The 24,592-nt window shown below is 35.4% G+C and overlaps 1 protein-coding gene across 1 annotated transcript in view; it reads left to right on the forward strand.

The window, feature by feature from the left end:
• The window catches only part of LOC136247924 (protein NLRC5-like), a 66,641-nt gene extending 56,291 nt beyond the window's left edge, over positions 1 to 10,350 (forward strand). The window contains exon 4 of the mRNA XM_066039743.1: positions 1,271 to 10,350. Coding sequence (XP_065895815.1) covers positions 1,271 to 10,350 — 9,080 coding nt within the window. The remainder of the gene's footprint in view (positions 1 to 1,270) is intronic.
• The last annotated feature ends 14,242 nt before the right edge of the window (positions 10,351 to 24,592 follow it).

A 24,592-nucleotide genomic window follows, 5' to 3' on the forward strand; every position in this document is an offset into this window, starting at 1 on the left:
AGGTGCATTGTCCATAAGAAGCAGTGCTTTTATAGGAAGGTTTCTTTCCTTTAAATATTTTTTAACTTCAGGGACAAATTCTTTAAGAAAGCTGATGGATGCCATGACGAGACTTAAATCAGCTCAGCCACCCAGAGCTAGCTTTAAACACCTCATCACTTGGGTTCAATCTTTGGTTCAGCTCAAAGCCTTACTGGTTAAAATCGGCCCCGAAATAGGTACACCTTGTGATCGCTTTTGGGCAAACCATATATATATAGCGCTTCATCCAACATCTTGTTGCTTGATTCTTTCCCGGCTCGATCCATCTGTACTATCCAGCTTCAAGGCATATTCTTTCAGGTTTTGCTCGTTTTGCTTTATGTCAGTTATAATAGATTTTCCAAGGTTGTATTCTTTTGCCAATAATGTTGGAGTTGCCCCTGCCTTCAGTTTCTTACAGTTTTTCAACTTGTCTTCTACAGACAAAACAGTTCGCTTTCACTTACGTACTTCATTACTCATTGCCATTTTTGCTGACTTGTGATCACGTGCAACCAGTTTGGGTATTCAAATATTTTGCTACAGCTGCAATGACTCGTTTGGATAGTAGAGAGTTTGGTTAATCAGTGTTCAGATAATCGAGGTTCCATTGTACTGCTAAAAGACCTTACAGTAGTACACAACTTGTGAATGTGCAAAATTCGAACTTCTCTTATGTCATTCGAATAATACACCCTTCGAACCACTGAATGAATGCAGTGCATTTGTTTATACACCAGTTTATATGAAGGGACACAAACTTAGATGTTTCATATATCTAATCCAAGCTGTAAAAATAAGAGTGCAGCCCTCAAAAAGGCTATGGTGAAAAAAGATGAAATCCAAGGTGGCAGCCAAGAAATGGCAGGTTAATGGTAAAAAATTTAATAACGACAATTCAGGTGAATTTGGTGCCGCTCAAAATTCACCTGAATTGTCGTTATTAAAATTTTTACCATCAACCTACCATCACAGCCATTTCTTGGCCGCTACCTTGGATTTCACATCTTTTTTCACCATAGCCTTTTTGAGGACTACACTATTTTTTTACAGCTTGGCTGTTTTGGGTTAGATATCACTTTTTGTATTTGTATATCCCAAAGCTGGCCTATGGCTGGCTTTGAGGCTTTTAAACCTATCTTTTTGGCACGCCAGCTTCTTGGGCTGCATGGCACACTACGATGTGTCTTGATATATATATATGCAAGCTGTATTTGCATTGAAATAATGAGCCTTTTATATTGTGTAGCTCGTACTGTTGCAGAATTATCTGACTGTGTCAAAACCAACTACATAAAAACGAGGTACTTTACACAGGAAGGAATATGGTACCATTTAAGTCCTAAACATTTTGTTAATGTGTTACTGATACATCACATGGAGCAAGGTGGTGAAAAAGGGATTGTCGATATTGCAGTCTTAATGAGAGAAGGTCTTTCAAGCCATTGTCAGTTATCACAATTTAACAAGGCACAACCTAGTAATATTGTTAGCACACATGATATTTCAGATATATTTAAACCATTTAAAAAAAGTGATGGCACTACTATAATTGCTGAAGTAATAATAATTGATGGTGCTCCAGGAATGGGAAAAACAACACTTAGTAAAGAAATAGCTTATCGATGGGCAAAATCTCAATTGCTCAATGATACTAAACTGGTATTCTTTGTGTACTTAAGAGATCCTGAAATAAAGAAAATACGTGACTTAGAAAGTTTTATTCATTATTTCAAAAATTATGATCAAGCTGCTGCTAACTTTTCGAAGCAATGTGCAAATATTTTGATCAACAGAAGTAATGATGATGTAATGATTATTTTGGATGGTTATGATGAATACTTTGATACCTCAGGTGATTCCTTCATAAATCGTATCATAAATCGTAAAGTTTTTGCAAAAAGTAAATTGATAATCACATCTCGACCTACTGCAACTGATAGACTACAACATATTGGAGACATCAGGGTAGAAGTGATGGGGTTTACTGATGACAGTAAAAAAGAGTACATTAAGCAAGAGTTAAAAAATTACCCTGATAAAATGGAAAAACTGTTTTCTTACCTCAATAATCACCAAACTATCAACAGCATTTGCTACATACCAATAATAATGACAATTTTAGTGTGTACCTTCAGAGAATTTGAAGAATTACCATCTGATCAAACTGAGTTATATGAAAAGTTTGTTACTCTTGCAATATCTCGGTATGTAGAAAAACTAGAAAACAAACCTAACCCAAAAATTCTACCTTTAAAGCATTTACCAGAATTATACAAGAAGTATCTTTTTGAATTATCAAAGTTTGCTTTCTATAATTTGAAAGATGACAAAATTGTCTTCACAGCAGAAGATATTGAAAAGTTTTGTCCCATGTTGTCATCAGCCAACAAGGACTTCCATGGTTTAGGTTTACTGAAGTCCACACAATATTTTAGTATGAAGAAGATTGATAATTGTGTTTCCTATAATTTTCTTCACTTGTCTTTACAAGAGTACTTAGCAGCATATTATATTAATTTGCTGAATCCTTGCAAACAGTTTGAATTGCTTAAGAATTCCTTATTTGTTGAAAAATACACAAATAGTTGGATTATGTTTGCAAGATTGGGCAAAAAAACAATGTTTGATCTTTTAAATTATTCAGTTTATGGTATACCATGCAATGAGTTAAGAAACAAACTACTACCTCATATCTCAAATTTAAATCCACCTGAAACTTTTTCTCAGACAGCAAAACTCTGTGCTAATGAGTGTGTTTTAGGTAGCTCGAAACTGTTCTGTTTTAAAAATAGTGAAGTGAAGTGCCATGAAGATATTTTATTAAGTAGTGTTGATGACATTGTTTTATTAAATAAGTTTAACTTCACAGAATTTAACTGGAACAAACTTTATTTATCATTAAACAACACTAATGGTAACTTAATGGAGGGATTTGTAATTGACAAAAATTCTGAGGAAACTTTATATTGCAAAATAGCATCAGAATTATACACAGAAAGAAAATATTCAGTAGTGATAGTAAATGTATCCACACTAATTGGATACAGAGCTAATAAGCAGCAAGTTAGTGATGGTCTTGCTATGAATGACTCCATTACAAATTTGATAATGAAGAAATGTCATATAGTTGATGAAACTGCTAAAATAATTTCATTTTACATCAAAACTAGTAACATGATAATTGCAAAATTTGAGAATTGCACATTTAACAATAGTGCAAGTAAAATAACATTGGAGGCTTTAAGCTCTATTTCATCTTTGAGAGTTTTGATAATTGATAACACTCATATTGATGATGTGGCTGTAGCATCAGTAATAAAAAGTAATACTGGAATAGAACTGTTATATCTTGGTAACAATAAATTAGGAGCAGGAGCACTAAAGATAATAAGAGCTTTAAAAGAAGTATCATCTCTTAAAGTGTTAGACCTTGACAACAACAACACATCAGGTATAATAGCTGATGATCTAGCAGCGGTCATTGATCATAATAGTTTACAACACCTGTGGTTAGGAAACAATGATTTGAGATCATGTGCAAGTACAATTCTACAATCTTTGAGTAAGATTACAACACTTACACACTTAAATTTGTCTGGTAATGACATGTCAGAAGAAGTAGCTTATTTTCTAGCATCTGCTATTGCAAGTAATTCCTCCTTAGAAGCTCTGAGATTAACTGATAATAGACTAACAACAAGTGGTATTGGGACAATTGCTAAATCATTAAGTAACATATCAACACTGAAATATCTTAGTGTCAAAAGTAACTTAATTTCCGAGGAAGCAGCAGATTCTATAGCATCAGTAATAAAAATTAATACTGGAATAGAAGAATTATATCTTGGTGACAATAAACTAGGAGCAGCAACACTAAAGATAATAAGAGCTTTAAAAGAAGTATCATCTCTTAAAGTGTTAGACCTCAACAACAACAACACATCAGGTATAATAGCTGATGATCTAGCAGCAGTCATTGATCATAATAGTTTACAAAAACTGTGGTTAGCAAACAATGATTTGAGATCATGTGCAAGTACAATTCTACAATCTTTGAGTAAGATTACAACACTTAAGAAATTAAATTTATCTGGTAATGACATGTCAGAAGAAGCAGCAGATTCTATAGCATCAGTAATAAAAATTAATACTGGAATAGGAGAGTTATATCTTGGTAACAATAAACTAGGAGCAGGAGCACTAAAGATAATAAGAGCTTTGAAAGAAGTATCATCTCTTAAAGTGTTAGACCTCAACAACAACAACACATCAGGTATAATAGCTGATGATCTAGCAGCAGTCATTGATCATAATAGTTTACAAAAACTGTGGTTAGCAAACAATGATTTGAGATCATGTGCAAGTACAATTCTACAATCTTTGAGTAAGATTACAACACTTGCAGAATTGGATTTATCTGGTAATGACATGTCAGAAGAAGTAGCTGATTTTCTAGTATCTGCTATTGCAAGTAATTCCTCCCTAGAAGATCTGAGATTAACTGATAATAGACTAACAACAAGTGGTATTGTGACAATTGCTAAATCATTAAGTAACATATCAACACTGAAATATCTTAGTGTCAAAAGTAACTTAATTTCCGAGGAAGCAGCAGATTCTATAGCATCAGTAATAAAAATTAATTCTGGAATAGGAGAGTTATATCTTGGTAACAATAAACTAGGAGCAGGAGCACTAAAGATAATAAGAGCTTTAAAAGAAGTATCATCTCTTAAAGTGTTAGACCTCAACAACAGCAACACATCAGGTATAATAGCTGATGATCTAGCAGCAGTCATTGATCATAATAGTTTACAAAAACTGTGGTTAGCAAACAATGATTTGAGATCATGTGCAAGTACAATTCTACAATCTTTGAGTAAGATTACAACACTTGCAGAATTGGATTTATCTGGTAATGACATGTCAGAAGAAGTAGCTGATTTTCTAGCATCTGCTATTGCAAGTAATTCCTCCCTAGAAGATCTGAGATTAACTGATAATAGACTAACAACAAGTGGTATTGTGACAATTGCTAAATCATTAAGTAACATATCAACACTGAAATATCTTAGTGTCAAAAGTAACTTAATTTCCGAGGAAGCAGCAGATTCTATAGCATCAGTAATAAAAATTAATTCTGGAATAGGAGAGTTATATCTTGGTAACAATAAACTAGGATCAGGAGCACTAAAGATAATAAGAGCTTTAAAAGAAGTATCATCTCTTAAAGTGTTAGACCTTGAAAACAACAACACATCAGGTATAATAGCTGATGATCTAGCAGCAGTCATTGATCATAATAGTTTACAAAAACTGTGGTTAGCAAACAATGATTTGAGATCATGTGCAAGTACAATTCTACAATCTTTGAGTAAGATTACAACACTTAAGCAATTAAATTTATCTGGTAATGACATGTCAGAAGAAGCAGCAGATTCTATAGCATCAGTAATAAAAATTAATACTGGAATAGGAGAGTTATATCTTGGTAACAATAAACTAGGAGCAGGAGCACTAAAGATAATAAGAGCTTTAAAAGAAGTATCATCTCTTAAAGTGTTAGACCTCAACAACAACAACACATCAGGTATAATAGCTGATGATCTAGCAGCAGTCATTGATCATAATAGTTTACAAAAACTGTGGTTAGCAAACAATGATTTGAGATCATGTGCAAGTACAATTCTACAATCTTTGAGTAAGATTACAACACTTACACACTTAAATTTGTCTGGTAATGACATGTCAGAAGAAGTAGCTGATTTTCTAGCATCTGCTATTGCAAGTAATTCCTCCTTAGAAGCTCTGAGATTAACTGATAATAGACTAACAACAAGTGGTATTGTGACAATTGCTAAATCATTAAGTAACATATCAACACTGAAATATCTTAGTGTCAAAAGTAACTTAATTTCCGAGGAAGCAGCAGATTCTATAGCATCAGTAATAAAAATTAATTCTGGAATAGGAGAGTTATATCTTGGTAACAATAAACTAGGAGCAGGAGCACTAAAGATAATAAGAGCTTTAAAAGAAGTATCATCTCTTAAAGTGTTAGACCTTGAAAACAACAACACATCAGGTATAATAGCTGATGATCTAGCAGCAGTCATTGATCATAATAGTTTACAAAAACTGTGGTTAGCAAACAATGATTTGAGATCATGTGCAAGTACAATTCTACAATCTTTGAGTAAGATTACAACACTTGCAGAATTGGATTTATCTGGTAATGACATGTCAGAAGAAGTAGCTGATTTTCTAGCATCTGCTATTGCAAGTAATTCCTCCCTAGAAGATCTGAGATTAACTGATAATAGACTAACAACAAGTGGTATTGTGACAATTGCTAAATCATTAAGTAACATATCAACACTGAAATGTCTTAGTGTCAAAAGTAACTTAATTTCCGAGGAAGCAGCAGATTCTATAGCATCAGTAATAAAAATTAATTCTGGAATAGGAGAGTTATATCTTGGTAACAATAAACTAGGATCAGGAGCACTAAAGATAATAAGAGCTTTAAAAGAAGTATCATCTCTTAAAGTGTTAGACCTCAACAACAACAACACATCAGGTATAATAGCTGATGATCTAGCAGCAGTCATTGATCATAATAGTTTACAAAAACTGTGGTTAGCAAACAATGATTTGAGATCATGTGCAAGTACAATTCTACAATCTTTGAGTAAGATTACAACACTTGCAGAATTGGATTTATCTGGTAATGACATGTCAGAAGAAGTAGCTGATTTTCTAGTATCTGCTATTGCAAGTAATTCCTCCCTAGAAGATCTGAGATTAACTGATAATAGACTAACAACAAGTGGTATTGTGACAATTGCTAAATCATCAAGTAACATATCAACACTGAAATATCTTAGTGTCAAAAGTAACTTAATTTCCGAGGAAGCAGCAGATTCTATAGCATCAGTAATAAAAATTAATTCTGGAATAGGAGAGTTATATCTTGGTAACAATAAACTAGGATCAGGAGCACTAAAGATAATAAGAGCTTTAAAAGAAGTATCATCTCTTAAAGTGTTAGACCTTGAAAACAACAACACATCAGGTATAATAGCTGATGATCTAGCAGCAGTCATTGATCATAATAGTTTACAAAAACTGTGGTTAGCAAACAATGATTTGAGATCATGTGCAAGTACAATTCTACAATCTTTGAGTAAGATTACAACACTTGCAGAATTGGATTTATCTGGTAATGACATGTCAGAAGAAGTAGCTGATTTTCTAGCATCTGCTATTGCAAGTAATTCCTCCCTAGAAGATCTGAGATTAACTGATAATAGACTAACAACAAGTGGTATTGTGACAATTGCTAAATCATTAAGTAACATATCAACACTGAAATGTCTTAGTGTCAAAAGTAACTTAATTTCCGAGGAAGCAGCAGATTCTATAGCATCAGTAATAAAAATTAATTCTGGAATAGGAGAGTTATATCTTGGTAACAATAAACTAGGATCAGGAGCACTAAAGATAATAAGAGCTTTAAAAGAAGTATCATCTCTTAAAGTGTTAGACCTTGAAAACAACAACACATCAGGTATAATAGCTGATGATCTAGCAGCAGTCATTGATCATAATAGTTTACAAAAACTGTGGTTAGCAAACAATGATTTGAGATCATGTGCAAGTACAATTCTACAATCTTTGAGTAAGATTACAACACTTGCAGAATTGGATTTATCTGGTAATGACATGTCAGAAGAAGTAGCTGATTTTCTAGCATCTGCTATTGCAAGTAATTCCTCCCTAGAAGATCTGAGATTAACTGATAATAGACTAACAACAAGTGGTATTGTGACAATTGCTAAATCATTAAGTAACATATCAACACTGAAATATCTTAGTGTCAAAAGTAACTTAATTTCCGAGGAAGCAGCAGATTCTATAGCATCAGTAATAAAAATTAATTCTGGAATAGGAGAGTTATATCTTGGTAACAATAAACTAGGATCAGGAGCACTAAAGATAATAAGAGCTTTAAAAGAAGTATCATCTCTTAAAGTGTTAGACCTTGAAAACAACAACACATCAGGTATAATAGCTGATGATCTAGCAGCAGTCATTGATCATAATAGTTTACAAAAACTGTGGTTAGCAAACAATGATTTGAGATCATGTGCAAGTACAATTCTACAATCTTTGAGTAAGATTACAACACTTGCAGAATTGGATTTATCTGGTAATGACATGTCAGAAGAAGTAGCTGATTTTCTAGCATCTGCTATTGCAAGTAATTCCTCCCTAGAAGATCTGAGATTAACTGATAATAGACTAACAAGTGGTATTATAACAATCACTAAATCATTAAGTAAATTGTCAAAACTGAAAGTATTAGTCATCAGTAATATTCTAATTACTAAAGAAGCAGCAGATGCTGTAGTGTCAGTGATATCTAAGATTAACACTCTCACATCACTATATTTGGGTAATTGGTATATGTCAGATGAAGTTGCTAATGATTTAGCAACTGCTATTAGGAGTAATTGTTCATTGGAAGTGTTACAATTAAAAAACAACAGGTTAAAAACTGGAGTAATGACTATTTGTCAATCACTACAACAATTGTCAACATTAGCACACTTCAATATCAGAAATAACAGAATTACTGAAGAAACTGCAGAATGTATAGCATCAGTAATACTAAGTAATAATAGAATACAAGGGCTGTACCTCGGTGATAACATACTTCACAACAAAACAGTTGTTATTATTAGAGCTCTTCAAGGTGTTTCATCACTTGTTGTTTTATATCTCAGTAACATGAAAATGACTGAAGAAGTAGCAGGTGATTTGGTACTAGCCATTAATAACAATCCTCTCCTTAAGAAACTATACTTGGCTGGTAATTTGTTATCATCTAGTTTGATTGAAGTAGCAAAAGCTTGTAAAAAAAGTACTAAACATTTAATTGTATTAGATTTACAATGTAATTGTGTTGATCCTTCTAAAATGACTGACCTGACATCAGTGACTGGAGACATTAACACTCTTGAAGCATTATTATTAGGTGGATTGAGTATGAGTACTGTAGACCAAATGTTTGAGAAGTTTCTATGTCATTTAGAGATATTGAACTTACATGGTACTAAAGTGGATTTAGAATCATTTGGGGAGTATAGTCGTGTTGAAATGCTAAATATGGAAATACAAAAGTCAAGTATTGCTCACACTGCTAAACTTAACTACCAGCTAAGTAACATTCCATATGATACTACTGATACACTTCATATTGATCTTTTTAATCCACAACAAGTGATAGACCAACATAGTTTTCTATATAATTTAGAAAAAGTAAAACACAAAGTAAATGCAACTGTTATGATTCAGTCACTTTCTGTGATTTCAACACTAAAGGTTGTTGATTTGGAGCACAGTAATGTTGATGAAACTGCTGCTTTTGAATTAGCAACTAAGTTACACTCTAATAATGTCCTTCAACAATTATGGCTTAGGGGTAATCAATTAAACACTGCTGGGGCCATGTTCATTTTAAACTCATTGAAGTGTATGTCAACACTACAGGTACTTGACTTGAGTTTTAACAGTATTGGTTATCAGTCAGCTGATAATGTAGTAGCTGTGATATATAGTAACCCAACACTAGAACAACTGTGGCTGGATGGTAATGGACTACTGGACACTGGAGTCGTGCAAATCTGTCGAGCATTAAAACATGTTTCCAAGTTGAGAATATTAAGTCTGTGTAGTAATGGAATCAGTGATGATTCAGCCGAAGAATTATCTGCTGCAATTTCTAGTAATGATCTTCTGGAAGATTTGCTACTTGGTAATAACAATTTACAGTCTGTAGGAATATGTAAAATTGTCCATTCTCTTAATAACGTAGTCAGATTAAGAAAGCTTGATTTGTTTCACAATGGAGTTACTAAAGAAGTTGCAGATGAATTGGCAGTCACCATATCTAACTGTTACACCCTTCAAGAACTATATCTAAGTGACAACATGTTGGGAACTATAGGAGCATTGAAGATCTTTGAATCATTAAAACACAAATCCAAACTACAGGTGTTAACACTTAGTAATAATAACATTACTGATGGAGTAATTGGTGAATTATGTTTTGTATTAGCCAGAAATCCTAGATTACAAGTTTTGTTGATTGGTGGGAACAAGTTACAAACAGATGGAGTTATAACAATTGCAGGAGTTGTTAAATGTGAGAACATAATTATGAGCTTGTTAGCTTTGTGTGAAAATTATGTTAGTGAGCAGGGAAAAGAGCAAGTGAAAATGATGTTTTCTGATAATCCTGACATTCATGTTTATGTGTAATACACACACCTGCTCTACCATCCGCACACACACACACCTGCTCTACCTTCCGCACACACACACACACACACACACACACACACACACACACACACACACACACACACAGAAGTACACACACCTACACATAATACAGATACATGCACAGTTTTAGTATTTGTTACAACAATGCTATACTACTTTACTAGTGTGCACTTATTAGTGTTGTATGCTGACATAGTTGGCACTTAGCCATTTATTATTGTAATATTGTAATTACCTTGACACAAAACTGCAACTTGTACTTTTTGATTATTGCACATGTAGTATTATTTAGATTTTTGATCCAATTTGTAGCACTATACCTGCACAGCTGTATGCAGTAATATTTTAACTTATAAATTATTTGTTTATGAAACAAATTGTGAGTTGTTACAAGGTAATTTTAAAACTACAAGCAAAATGATAAAATGTTGTTGACAATAATAAAACTTGATCAGTCATATTTTTTGTTCTGCACAAATGTAACTATGTACCATGACCATTGAACACAGTGTATGGGCAGATTAAAGGTACTGCCCAGCTACATTATAGCCAAGCTATAGTTACTTTCCTGGACTACATTCAGATGTAGCCTGTCCATGATGTTCATGTATTTTATAAAACACTTGGTTTGTTTTGATTGTGGTGTCTGATGTATGCAATGACTGGAAATTAATGGCATACAGTTTGCTGTTAGAAATTTAGTTATGCAATTTACTATGGAAGATAAAATAAGTGGCAAAAGGTTAGTAATAAAACAAAATGTAATAAAACCACAACCACATTAAATATAAACTAAACTACAAGCTAAGTAACTAAAACTAAATCAGTTACAAAACTGTGAAGTAAGAAAAGGCCAAAGGGAAATCACCACACACACTGCAGAGCCCAGTAACATAAAATCATCCAGGCATTGTTTATCCAAAGTGACACTAGTACAGCAAAAGTTCCAGTAAGTTTCTCAAAGCCATTTTAGTAGAAGCACCACTCTTGGCAAAAGTGCAGTCAGCAATGGAATAAAGAGCTCGAGGAGCAAAAGGAGACCAAGCGCCAAAAGTTTTGACAACAAGCTTAAGTTATACTTTGCTCCCTCTACCACATCTCATCCTTCTCCAGCTCTCCAGCTGCAGCAGCTGCTCCAGCACATGAAGAGGAGGAAAAATGTGTAACCTGAATAGTGCTACAAACTGAAACATTTAAATATGCAGGAAGACCATAGCTATACTGCTATAGTGAAAATCAGGGTGATAAACATCCGTAAACATCACCAGGATGGGAGTCATCATCATAAGAAACACATCGTTCCTAGGGGTTCCAGATGAGCTGTAAGTGAGATGGCTGTAAGACCAGCTTGCTCTTGAAAAAGCTGGTCATACTGACATTAATCTTACACAGCCTGCAAGTTGTGGTGAGAAACAAAAGAATAGAAATATCAGAAGATGATTCTTATAAGAGCTATGTTTTCATCAGGGAAGGTTAAATCCTGAACGTCTACTTATATTTGAAAGAAGTTGAGAAGCCAGTAAACCAATACTATTGCATGAACCCAAGAAAAAGATGCTGCAGCAGAACAATAAGATCCAGACCACCTAATGGTAAAGTAATTTGGCCACAAGGAAGGCTACATTGTAAAAATTGAACTCAAGCAGCTTTTAGATTAAGATTAAATAGTTCAAGAAACAAGCAAAACATAGTTAATGGGACTGTGCGAAGAAGATGGACAATTTTAAACAACAATGTAAGAGATGGAGTTCACCTGGGAGTCCTCAAAGCTGGTAATTATACTATCGTGAACACCCACTACTTTTGCTAGTAAATTAGATAGGAACTGATAAAAATACTCAATCTTTCCCCAAATTGAGCTCCAAACAATGCCAACATGTTATATGGTGGTAGATGGAAAATCTGGGAAAGAGTCACGATATACTTCAGCAGGGAAGATCTTGAACTAATAAATTATTTACTATTTAAACCAAATATGGAAATTGGCAAGATCATGATGTTTAACAGAATAATTGAACTTCATCAAATCTATTGACAAAGCAAAGAACCCAACGGATCACTTGGTTGTATCCCAAAGGAGACTAAGACATGGCGTGAGCCAAAAGCAAGCTGCAGTACCACCTCTTAACTCAAGCTGTAATCTTTGGGAATCATCAGTTATACAGATGAAGAAAGAATAACAATATTAAATTTTAAGGATTTTCATATCAATTTTCAATAATGACAAGGTATAGAGATCCTGTGGATACATGTATATATACACAAAATTGACAAGGAGAAAACATCCAGATTGCATGGCAGACTCCTGTATGCGTTTGAGGGTTAATCGGGTTTGAGGCTGCCCAGGTCCAGTCATGGATTTTTTCTCCTTTCTGCACCTTTTCAAACATACTTTATATAGCAACTTTAAACAGGCTATAGGACCAGGTGACCAACAGGCCTCCAGCACTTGTGCTGTAAAGTCTTAATAAAAAATAGAATCTGAAACATTTAGGGAAATGTAGTGATGAGTAATACGAATAGCACTTTCCAAAAAGAAGCGCCTAACACTCCTAAACTCTCCTAAAAGACACTCCTAAACAAACACTCCTAAAAGAATTGGACGAACAGCTAAACAGCGCAAATCTACTGGCCAAGTGCTACAGAACCTTACCTATAGAAATAGGTCAGACACCTCCTCCATTTTTAAGCAATGCTCTCAAAGGAACTTTACATAAACAAGGAACAAGGCAACAATGGACATTTCTTGAAAGTAAGTGATTCGTCAGATAGGTTAGAGAAAGAACAATCAAAGCAGTGTAGATATCACTGGATAGACTATAATTGGCCATACAAATGTATATGCTTGTATATACACATGATACATTTTGTGTAGTTAGATACTATGAACTAGCACACTCTTATGTAGGAACTCCTTTAGATGTATATTTACAAAACTAGCATAATGAAATTGCAAGTGTGTGGACATTGCAAGCAAAGTCTTGTGTGTAGGGAAGGTACTGTTAATTATAAACATCACTTTTTTGATAATAGATGAATTTCATAATAAACATTGTCCGTATCATTACATTATGAACTGTGAACATCTCAAGTAACCTCTGAAAAATTATAGTTCGTGACATATGACATCTTTGTTGAATTTGTGGTTTTCCATGGTTTCCTACACATTGATATCATGTATGAGATAACCAAAAGGGGAATATTATAGGCAATCACATACATAATGTATGGAAATCCACAAATGTATGCCATATTTCATGATGTATATAGATGCTATTCTTTTAAAACTTGGAGAGGTCACTTTATTTCATACCTACAGTAAATTCATTGATAGAGGGGCAATGGTAATCAAATGTTGCTATAAAAGTCATTTATTCACTGAGCATTCCAAACATGGTTTTGTATTATTCTGAAGTACAACTGAAATATAGTGACATTGACAATTGTGTATATGCTGTGTCATATTTAACATGAAGCACCACCAAGTCAGTACTATATCCATAGCTAGTAGTGGTGTATCTAGGGTAGGCCTTGGTAGGGCCTGGATCCTACCAAAGAACTCTACCTGCAAGTTCATAATACTTCAATACGTCATGCAAATACTCTAATAGATCAGTCACAATATTCAAAACTTGCATACATGTAAAAAGTCTGTACCTATCTGAAGTTACAACTCCTGACTCCAGTTCATTGTACCAAGCCTCCTTGTGTGATCATCTTGGCAAATATTAGAGTATTTGTACATATATGACTGTTTTATTAAAACATTTTGAAATTGCAAAGCAGATCAGGTAGCTGTCCTTTGGTAGGGCCCAGGCCCTACTAGGTCCACCTATAGAGCTATAACACTACTAGCTATATAGTACTGATTTAGTGGTACTACATCTTGTATTTAACAAAAACAATAAAAATGTCATAATTTGATTTATCACTAACACATGAATGTACTCTTGACTGCGTGACAGTATTGTCTCATGAACAAATCCAAGTTAGAGGTAATGATGACAGCTGGGGTGGGAGTGAAATAGTATAATTATGTAGAAATTCGGAAAAAGCTAGTTTTCACTAAAGTGACTGTTCTATTGGAGTAGTTAATAAATTATTGCCTTACTGCTTTATTAGAGAAAATGAGACAAGTAATTATGACCTGAGCTATAATTCACCAATTTCATTTTGGCTATTACTTAAGGCTATACAAATAAAGAAAAATTTCCTTTCATTATGCACTAGAGAAGTGTGATTATGTCAGTACCACCAAACTAATGCACCTACCAATATGAAAGCCCAACAATGCTGGTACACAGTGTTACATGTTACAGTGACATCAACAGTGCCTGTAAGAAGATAAGAGGTCATCATATATATATCATCTTAATATTCATAGTTTTGTGATTCTAAGAAAAAATATAGTAAGTGGGTGGTTGTTTGTGTACTATAACATTGTGAGATTTTAGCAGTGTAGTTAAAATATATTACGCATAAATTTATAGCAAGTCACATCAGCAATATAACTTTAACCACATACACATTGCATGGGTTTGGCATCTACTAACAAGATTATCATATCCTATTCTACATTAATGTGGGAATTGAAATTATCTTAATACATTACAAACATATTAAAACAATTGTCCATTAGCTCACAGCACTTTCACAAAGTTTACATCAAACGATGGGATGGCACTACCAGCAGATAATCAGATACTGGTCATGACCGCACCATTTTGTAGATTAACTGACAATGTTTACTACAGGAATAGTGTATTTACCAGTGTTTATTGTACACTGTGTCATGCCTTTCTTTTATCACTTTAATTTTAACAGGGACAGCATGAATGGTGATTTCTATTCTATTAGTGGAGGAAACGTAGTGTCTGTACACTTAACCTTATCAGAAAACTTGAAGTCGCTGAAAATCTTACGTACTTGGGGAACTTGCTGCACAGTATATATGAAATGATGGAAATGAAATAACATAAAATTACTGGAACAACTTAAGCTAAATGCACTTGTGAGAGTAACTGGTGAAAAGAGGTCCATGGGTAGGTTTACTAGAATCTCCTTAAATTTTACTAAATAATGCATGGAATATTGATCAACTTTATCACACAGTATTGTATAGTAGAATCATGAAAGGCTGCGAAAATATATAGAAATCTGCCTCTGTAGCTCACAATAACTTCATGGTGGCTGGCTGTCATAATCAAGGCCAAAAGTGTGGCCTGAGTTACTTCTACTAAGTTGCTACAAGACTAACTTACTCTATTAGGAAGAACTTAATGTTTACAAATACCTAGCTAATTCTAAACACCTGCAGACTATCTGGTATACAGGTAAACACTGTAACCGTATTGTTCACATGATGGAGAAAAGCTTAACGTACTCTAATAGAGCAACCACCTATAATGGTAAACTACTCTAATAGAACAATCATTTTGGCACAAGAGATTCAGTTAATTATCTTTATTTTCAATTAAGCCACAAAACAGTTAATACAGAGGACACCATTCATAAATACAAAGAAAAATGAAAACACAAAACAACAATTTCTTTTGAGAACAGGCGTGGGAGAAAGTGCTAAGTTGGGTGCCTGAAAGAAGAATGGTGATATAGAAATGTAATTTAAAACCAAGAGTTCATAATACATTTACACAGTGATTTTGTACAGGCTGTATTGGCAGTTAGATACTCTCCCTCACTATGCATGAACTCTTGTTTAAAAACCCTCAAGTACTACTTATAAGGTAAGCTTTACAAAATAACTGTAGACAATGCTATAATACAACTAATAAATTCAATTATTTAGTAAATGTAAAGTGTAGCTACCTGCTATACTGTGGTCAGTATGATTACAACTGTAATTTAAAGTCTTGGGTTGAGGAAATGAAAGTGTGCAGTTTGAGGCTAGGAATAAGCTGGGTTTGGGTGTTTAGGAGCAGTGATAATAACAGTGAAGGTTGAAATGGTAGACAATGACAGTAGCAATGTAGGATAGGACAGCAACAATGATCAAGTTTATGATAGTATCACCTTGCTGAAAAAAGTTGAAGAGCAAAAAAAAAAAAGGTCGCAACAATAATAGCTAGTTATCCTTTACCAAACATATTATATCACGTATGTTATGTAAAATAAAATCCTATTTATAGCTTCATAAGTAAGCTGCACTGCCTCATGAACGTTGTGACTGCTTTATTAGAGTAATTGACTGCTCTATTAGAGTATCTCGATCTTGTATGCAATTTCTTGAAGGAGGGGGGGACATTTGCCCCAAATGCCCCATCCTGAGGATGTGGTTAATGGATGACCATGAGTTTGCCAGAGTGAATTAAGGGTGTGAAATGATCACCATAGATATTGCAGACAACAACATTTAATAGTCATGAAGTAGCTAGAATAGCATAGTTCCATGACATCCTGGTACTAAACCCAGTCAACTAGCGCTATCATGTCAAAGGCCTTACTGTAGGTTATCCATATATTTCAGGTTCTCTTGGTCAGAAGGTAGGAGGAGCCTGTTGTAACTTTATCTGGTTCAGGGGTGTATCCAGGATTTTTCCATTAAATTTGAGTTATAGCCACAGTGCAGAATCTGGAAGAGGGGGGCAGTGCTGCTGACAGATTGTGTAAATTAAAATTCTCAAATTTTCTAGATTAACAATTTTTTATGAATAGTATTTCAATGATAATTATATGCTTGGTTCCCTTTAGTCCTATATGACAATTATTATGGACAATAGTCATACAAATATCCAAATTCTTCAATTAAAATGAAACATTTAAGATTAATTCTAGTCTCTTTACATTAATAATATTATTATTATGTTCTACTATGAATGTTCTACTAGAGTAGTTTCCACTGCACTATAGAAACACGTGACTGCTCTATTAGAGTATGTCAATCTTTATACAGATTTCAATACATACCCTTATACTTCCTTAGTCCACTAGCATTTGAAGGATATCCTATTACACTGTATAGCTATTTGCCTTGTCTTGTTCCCATTTGTTCTGTGTGTTTGTGCTGCCAAACTATGATAGTCCAGTGTTCCTGGTACAAGTTCAAATTTCAGAAGTGGTTTCCTGAAAATCCTCATAAATATGCTCCGTCACCAGAGGTGATGATGGGTTCATCTACTTCCAACTTGTACCAGAGAGGTTCACTGATATCATCAGTGTCACCATACCACATTGACTATTTGATGACATACACTGACAATGACTGAACCTGATGAAGTAATGCAAAAACAATAAAAAATTATCATGACTTCATCCATAATTAAAAATTAACAAATCCACTGAGTTACAATTAATAACATGATGTCACAAGCAGTACAGAGAAAATCAATGCTTGACTCTCTAGCAGATTGTTACCAGATTGATTGTGTGTGTGTGCGTGTGTGTGCATGGTTGTTTGTGTGGGGCAGCTGGCAAGGGAGTCAGTCTGGTAATCAAAAGGTTCCAGGTTCGATTTCCAGCTTAGGCCACTCTGGTGTTGTTGTTTCCTTGAGAAAGATACTTTATTCACATTGCTCCAGTCTACCTAGCTATTGTAATAGGACCTGGTGGCCTGGTGCCAACTGGGGAAGCAGCCCACCCAGCTGTGTAACATTAATGGGTACCTGGTGTAAACTGGGGAAGCAAATGTTCAACTGTTCATGTCTCTATATGGCAGTTGAAGGTCAAGGTGGGACTTTGGTTGCTCACACCTTCACCTGTGAGACATGGTACTGCCTCCTGTAAGTTACTAGTCCTGTCCCAGGAGGGAATGCCTGCACTGACTCATAGCACCTGAGTAGCACACAGTGACACAGTGCTGGCCAGTGGGTAGCATGACCACTTAGCAGCAGCTGAAAGCTTTGCTTTTAGACTTTGCTTTGTGTGTGTGTGTGTGTGTGTGTGTGTGTGTGTGTGTGTGTGTGTGTGTGTGTGTATGAATGGAGATTTTGAACAAGGCTAGGGCTAGGTCAAGGTGCCTGACAACTGGGTTACTAAGTTATAGTAGCTAAACCGTAGCAAACTGAGGGCTGCTCTCCTGCACCCTCCCTAACAATATCCTACTTTACGGTAGTTCACAATTTCATAGGTATGCCAGCTTTGCTGCAACATGATAAGCTACAGCAAATAAAGTATGATTTCTATAATTGGATTTCTCAGGTAGTGTGCACGGAGAGTCCCAAGACACTCTGTCTACATGTTGTAAAGTAATGGAACATATTGTTCATAATGGACCATCTCAATAACAGTAACATCATTAATAAACATCAGCATGGTCTAAGTCTGCTACTGCTACTGACTGATGATGTTCTTAAAGTTATGGACACCAAGAAAAAAATTAAATAGACTCTATCTTTTTAGATTTTGCAAAGCCTTTGATGAAATTCCAAACAGATGACTACTGAACAAACTAAAGTACTATGAAATTAATGGTGACCTTATTAAAAGGATAGAGCAATGGCTGACTAAAAGAAACCCAACAAGTAAACCATGTCTCCGGTAACCTACCCGTAAAGTTTGCAGTTCCATAGGGAACCATTTCGGGACCTCTCATGTTTTCATTATACATTAACAACATCGATGAGTTTGGCTGTTCGCTGATGATTGCATTGTGTATAGAATAATTGATTCATTAGAAGATTCACTGTGCCTTCAAGCTACCTCAATACCATTCTTAACTGGACTAGAAATTGGCAGATACGATTGAACATTGTAGTATTAAGAAGCACAAGATCATCATCTGCCATTAAACTTGAATATAAATTAAATGATGAAACTCTCCAAGCAGGGGCATAGCCAGGATTTTTTGAAGGGGGATTCCAACAGCAGTATTGGGTTACCAGATGCAGGAGTCTGGGGGCACAGCCCCAGTGTGCCCCTAGCTGATGAGAAACTTACAATATTTTAATTTTATGCAAAAAATAGCACATTAATTGTAATGCATATAAGTGTCCTGGGATGAAGCTAATACTAGATAATTATGTTAAGAAACTTCATTTGTAGAGTTTTTCAAACATTCTAACATTAAATGCAAAACTGAGCATGGCCTTATATTGCTATAGCTTTGGTGTTTTTGATTGTAAGTCATTCCATTTGTATCAGTGGATTCATGGTTCCTAACCAGTGGGATAACTACCACTTACACATGTCTATATGTCTCTATGTGTTATGCTGTCTGATTCCACTAGGTGGCTTTGTTCTATTAGAGTAAACGTGACTTCTCTATTAGAGTATATTATACCTGACTGCTCTATTAGACTATATCAATCTTTTAAGCAAATTTTTAAGAGGGCTCATGTTACCTCTGTAATCCTTCCCTGAGAGATGAATGCAAGCTTATCAATTGTTGTGCTGTGCCATACACTATTACTCACTCATTTTGTCCTGCCACACTAAATGGTGTGTTAGGGTGAATAGGGTCCTACTGTAAACTCAAAAGTCTAAGTAAATTTTATGGGGGCCTTAACCCCTTGGAACCCCCTACCCTATGTCCCTGCCAAGTAACAAAACAACATCAATACTTGAGAATTATTTTTCATACAATGATCACATCATATTCAAGCTATGTGCATTAAAGCAAACAGATCCCTAAATTTTCTTTGCTGTAACTTGCATATATGTAGTAGCAATGCCTACTTTACCATTATAAGACTACTGCTAGAGTATGTCAGTATGGGACCCCTATCATGAATACTTAATAAGACATTGAAAAAATCCAATGATGTGCTGAGATGGGTTCTTCCCAATTATAGTTATTATAGTAGTGTGGCAGATAATTTCCTTAATGGCCAACCCTACAAGAGAAAAGACCTATTCCACAAACTTGCTCATCACTTCACTCCTTCCATACAACTACGATCATATTTCTGGTACCAATACAATATCTAACCTCAGATAGCTTCATCAACATCAGTTTATCATCCCTGGTGATGTATCAGAAAAGTTTCTTTCCCAATACTTAAGAGAATCTAATCCAAAACAACCAAGCTGTAAAAAAACAGTGCGGCCCTCAAAAAGGCTATGGTGAAAAAAGATGTGAAATCCAAGGTGGCGGCCAAGAAAGGGCTGTGATGGTAGATTAATGGTAAAAATTTTAATAACGACAATTCAGGTGAATTTTTGTGCCGCTTGGTCTTGGCAAAAAATTCACCTAAATTGCCGTTATTAAATTTTTTACCATTAATCTACCATCACAGCCATTTCTTGGCCGCCACCTTGGATTTCACATCTTTTTTCACCATAGCCTTTTTGAGGGCCGCACTGTTTTTTTACAGCTTGGTTGTTTTGGATTAGATTTCATTTCTTTTTGTATTTCTATACCCCAAAGCCGGCCATAGCGGCTTTGGGACTTATTTAACCTGTCTTTTTTTCTTTACCACAGGAACAAGAAAAGATGAAGCAGATGTACTTTAAATATTTCTGATTTTATCAGTAAATGTACAAATTATATATATAATACATATATTTATTACAGAACTCTCCATGGTGGTTTCTTTGTAACTGAACACTCTACAAGGTGACTTCTTCTTGCTGCTCTCTCTACAGAGTGAATTGTTTGTAGCTGAATAATCTACAAGGTAACTTTTTCTAGCTGATCTCTCTATAGGGTGATTTGTTTGTAGATGAACTATCTACAAGGTAACTTCTTCTAGACGATCTCTCTACAGGGTGATTTGTTTGTAGCTGAATTCTGTGCAGGTGATTTGTTTGCAGCTGAGCTCTTTACAGAATGGTTTCTTTGTAGCTGAACTCTCCACAAGGTAACTTCTTCTAGCTGATCTTTCTACAGGGTGATTTCTTTGTAGCTGAACTCTCTACAAGGAAACTTCTTCTAGCTGATCTCTTTATAGGGAGATTTGTTTGTAGCTGAACTCTCTACAGGTGATTTGTTTGCAGCTGAACTCTCTATGTGATGGTTTCTTTGTAGCTGAACTCTCCACAAGGTAACTTCTTCTAGCTGATCTTTCTACAGGGTGATTTCTTTGTAACTGGACTCTCTACAAGGTAATTTCTTCTAGCTGATCTCTCTACAGGGAGATTTGTTTGTAGCTGAACTCTCTACAGGTGATTTGTTTGCAGCTGAACTCTCTACATGATGGTTTCTTTGTAGCTGAACTCTCCACAAGGTAACTTCTTCTAGCTGATCTTTCTACAGGGTGATTTCTTTGTAGCTGAACTCTCTACAAGGAAACTTCTTCTAGCTGATCTCTCTACAGAGAGATTTGTTTGTAGCAAAACTCTCTACAGGTGATTTCTTTGCAGCTGAATTCTCTACATGGTGGTTTCTTTGTAGCTGAACTCTCCACAAGGTAATTTCTTCTAGCTGATCTTTCTACAGGGAGTTTTGTTTGTAGCTGAACTCTCTACAGGTGATTTGTTTGCAGCTGAACTCTCTACATGATGGTTTCTTTATAGCTGAACTCTCCACAAGGTAACTTCTTTTAGCTGATATTCTAGCTGATCTCTCTACAGGGAGATTTGTTTGTAGCCAAACTCTCTATAGGTGATTTCTTTGCAGCTGAACTCTCTACATGGTGGTTTCTTTGTAGCTGAACTCTTTACAAGGTAACTTCTTCTAGCTGATCTCTCTACAGGGAGTTTTGTTTGTAGCTGAACTCTCTACATGATGGTTTCTTTGTAGCTGAACTCTCTACAAGGTAACTTCTTCTAGCTGATCTCTCTACAGGGAGATTTGTTTGTAGCTGAACTCTCTACAGGTATTTGTTTGCAGCTGAACTCTCTACATGATGGTTTCTTTGTAGCTGAACTCTCCACAAGGTAACTTCTTCTAGCTGATCTTTCTACTGGGTGATTTGTTTGTAGCTGAACTCTCTACAAGGAAACTTCTTCTAGCTGATCTTTCTAAGGGAGATTTGTTTGTAGCTGAACTCTCTACAGGTGATTGTTTGCAGCTGAACTCTCTACATGATGGTTTCTTTGTAGCTGAACTCTCTACAAGGTGACTTCTTCTAGCTGATCTTTCTACAGGGAAATTTGTTTGTAGCTGAACTTTCTACAGGTGATTTGTTTGCAGCTGAACTCTCTACATGATGGTTTTTTTGTAGCTGAACTATCCACAAGGTAAATTCTTCTAGCTGATCTTTCTACATGGTGATTTGTTTGTAGCTGAACTCTCTACAAGGAAACTTCTTCTAGCTGATCTCTCTATACAAAGAGATTTATTTGTAGCCAAACTCTCTACAGGTGATTGCTTTGCAGCTGAACTCTCTACATGGTGGTTTCTTTGTAGCTGAACTCTCTACAAGGTAATTTCTTCTAGCTGATCTCTCTACAGGGAGCTTTGTTTGTAGCTGAACTCTCTACATGATGGTTTCTCTGTAGCTGATCTCTCTATAAGGTAACTTCTTTTAGCTGATGTCTCTACAAGGTCACTAGTTTGTAGCTGAACTCTCTACATGATGGTTTCTTTGTAACTGAAGTCTCTACAAGGTGACTTCTTCTAGCTGATTTTTCTAGAGGGTGATTTGTTTGTAGCTGAACTCTCTACAAGGAAACTTCTTCTAGCTGATCTCTCTACAGGGAGATTTGTTTGTAGCTGAACTCTCTACATGATGGTTTCTTTGTAGCTGAACTATCTACAAGGTAATTTCTTCTATTGATCTCTCTACATGCAGGGCGATTTGTTTGTAACTGAACTCTCTACATGGTAGTTTCTTTGTAGCTGAACTCTACAAGGTGATTTCTTCTAGCTGAACTATCTCTTTCCATTATTGCATGAACTCCCTACAAGGTAACTTCTTTTAGCTGATCTCTGCAGGGTGAATTGTTTGTAGCTGATCTCTCTACAGGGTGACTTGTTTGTAGCTGATCTCTATACAGGTTACTTGTTTCTTGCTGATCTCTTGAATTCTCTTCAGGATGACTGCTCTATTAGGGTGACTGCTCTATTAGGGTGACTGCTCTATTAGGGTGACTGCTCTATTAGAGTATCTCGATCTCGTACTTGCTGCACCAAGTTGGATTTCGTGTTATAACTCCGTGGCTTTAAGTCTGATTCTTCTACGCCATTGAAGAGCCTTTCTAAGATGATTGCTCCATCTATACAGCGATTTTCAAAGCATTACCCCAAGCGGTTTATCTGGTAGGCGTGGTAAGTATAGTAGTTTTTATTAGCTAATCTCGATTGCGTAATTGTTACACACTGTTGGTTTTTTCGTTGTATCTTCCTGGTTTTTAGCTCGATTACTTTCAAACCACAAAAGGTTTGAGGTTCAATAGTTAACCTATTCACCCACCAATTTTCAGCTTCTTCCCATACGCGGTTTACCCTGTAGGCGTGACAATATATTGGTGTTATTTTTCGTGAATAATCGCTCATAACTCTTTCGCTGTTTATCGTATTCCAGCCAAAGTTGGTACAGTGATGCGCCGTTATACCCCCCTTCTGTGTGCCAAATTTCAAGGCAATCGGATATTGTGTTCGCGTTTTATAGCAGTTTTTGTAAGTGTGCGAAAAGAGGAAGAAAAATAAGAAGAAAAAAAACGAAGAAACTAAGCCAATTTTTGAAGTCGCATATCCCGGGAACGCTTGAAGCGATTTCGCTCAAATTTGGAATGTGGAGTGCTGAAGGTGGAGGGAATGTCCACAGCAAACATCGTCTTGTTTCATCAAGGCATCACAGAGCTACGGAGGTGCGAAAATTGCGTTTTCTTTCTTCCTGTCAATATACTCACGGGTGTTGCGCGCCGGCTTCTTGGGCCGCACGACACACTACCGTGTGTCTTGATATACAATAAGTCAAGTAGGCAGTGGTATATGCAACAACATTGCTAACTGGACTTACTATACTGTGATTAAAATGTATAGGTAATGATATCGAATTTCCAATGGAACGTGTTAACCAGAATTCACTGACTATTAGCTTTTATGTACGAATATTATGTGTGTGAATTTTATTCTTTTGCACTGATAGAAGGGTTGTGAAAGCTTACATAAACAATCTGGAAAATATGCCAATCAACAATATGAAAGAGAACTCCATGTAGATACCAGACATGTGCATTCACTATCTAAAGTGTGCGTGGTGCATGTACATGTAGATTTTTTTATGCTAAAGAATAAGTAAAAGAAAATTCTTTTTACATGTCTTCAGCATGCATGCAGTGAAAAATAAATAACATAAAATATTATGTATTATGTACTGAATTTATAACATTTCCAATGTAAAGGTCCAGTTGACATCATAGGCGGCGGAAAGGGGGG

This window comes from Dysidea avara, chromosome 2 (genome assembly GCF_963678975.1).
Source record: "Dysidea avara chromosome 2, odDysAvar1.4, whole genome shotgun sequence".
NCBI lineage: Eukaryota > Metazoa > Porifera > Demospongiae > Dictyoceratida > Dysideidae > Dysidea > Dysidea avara.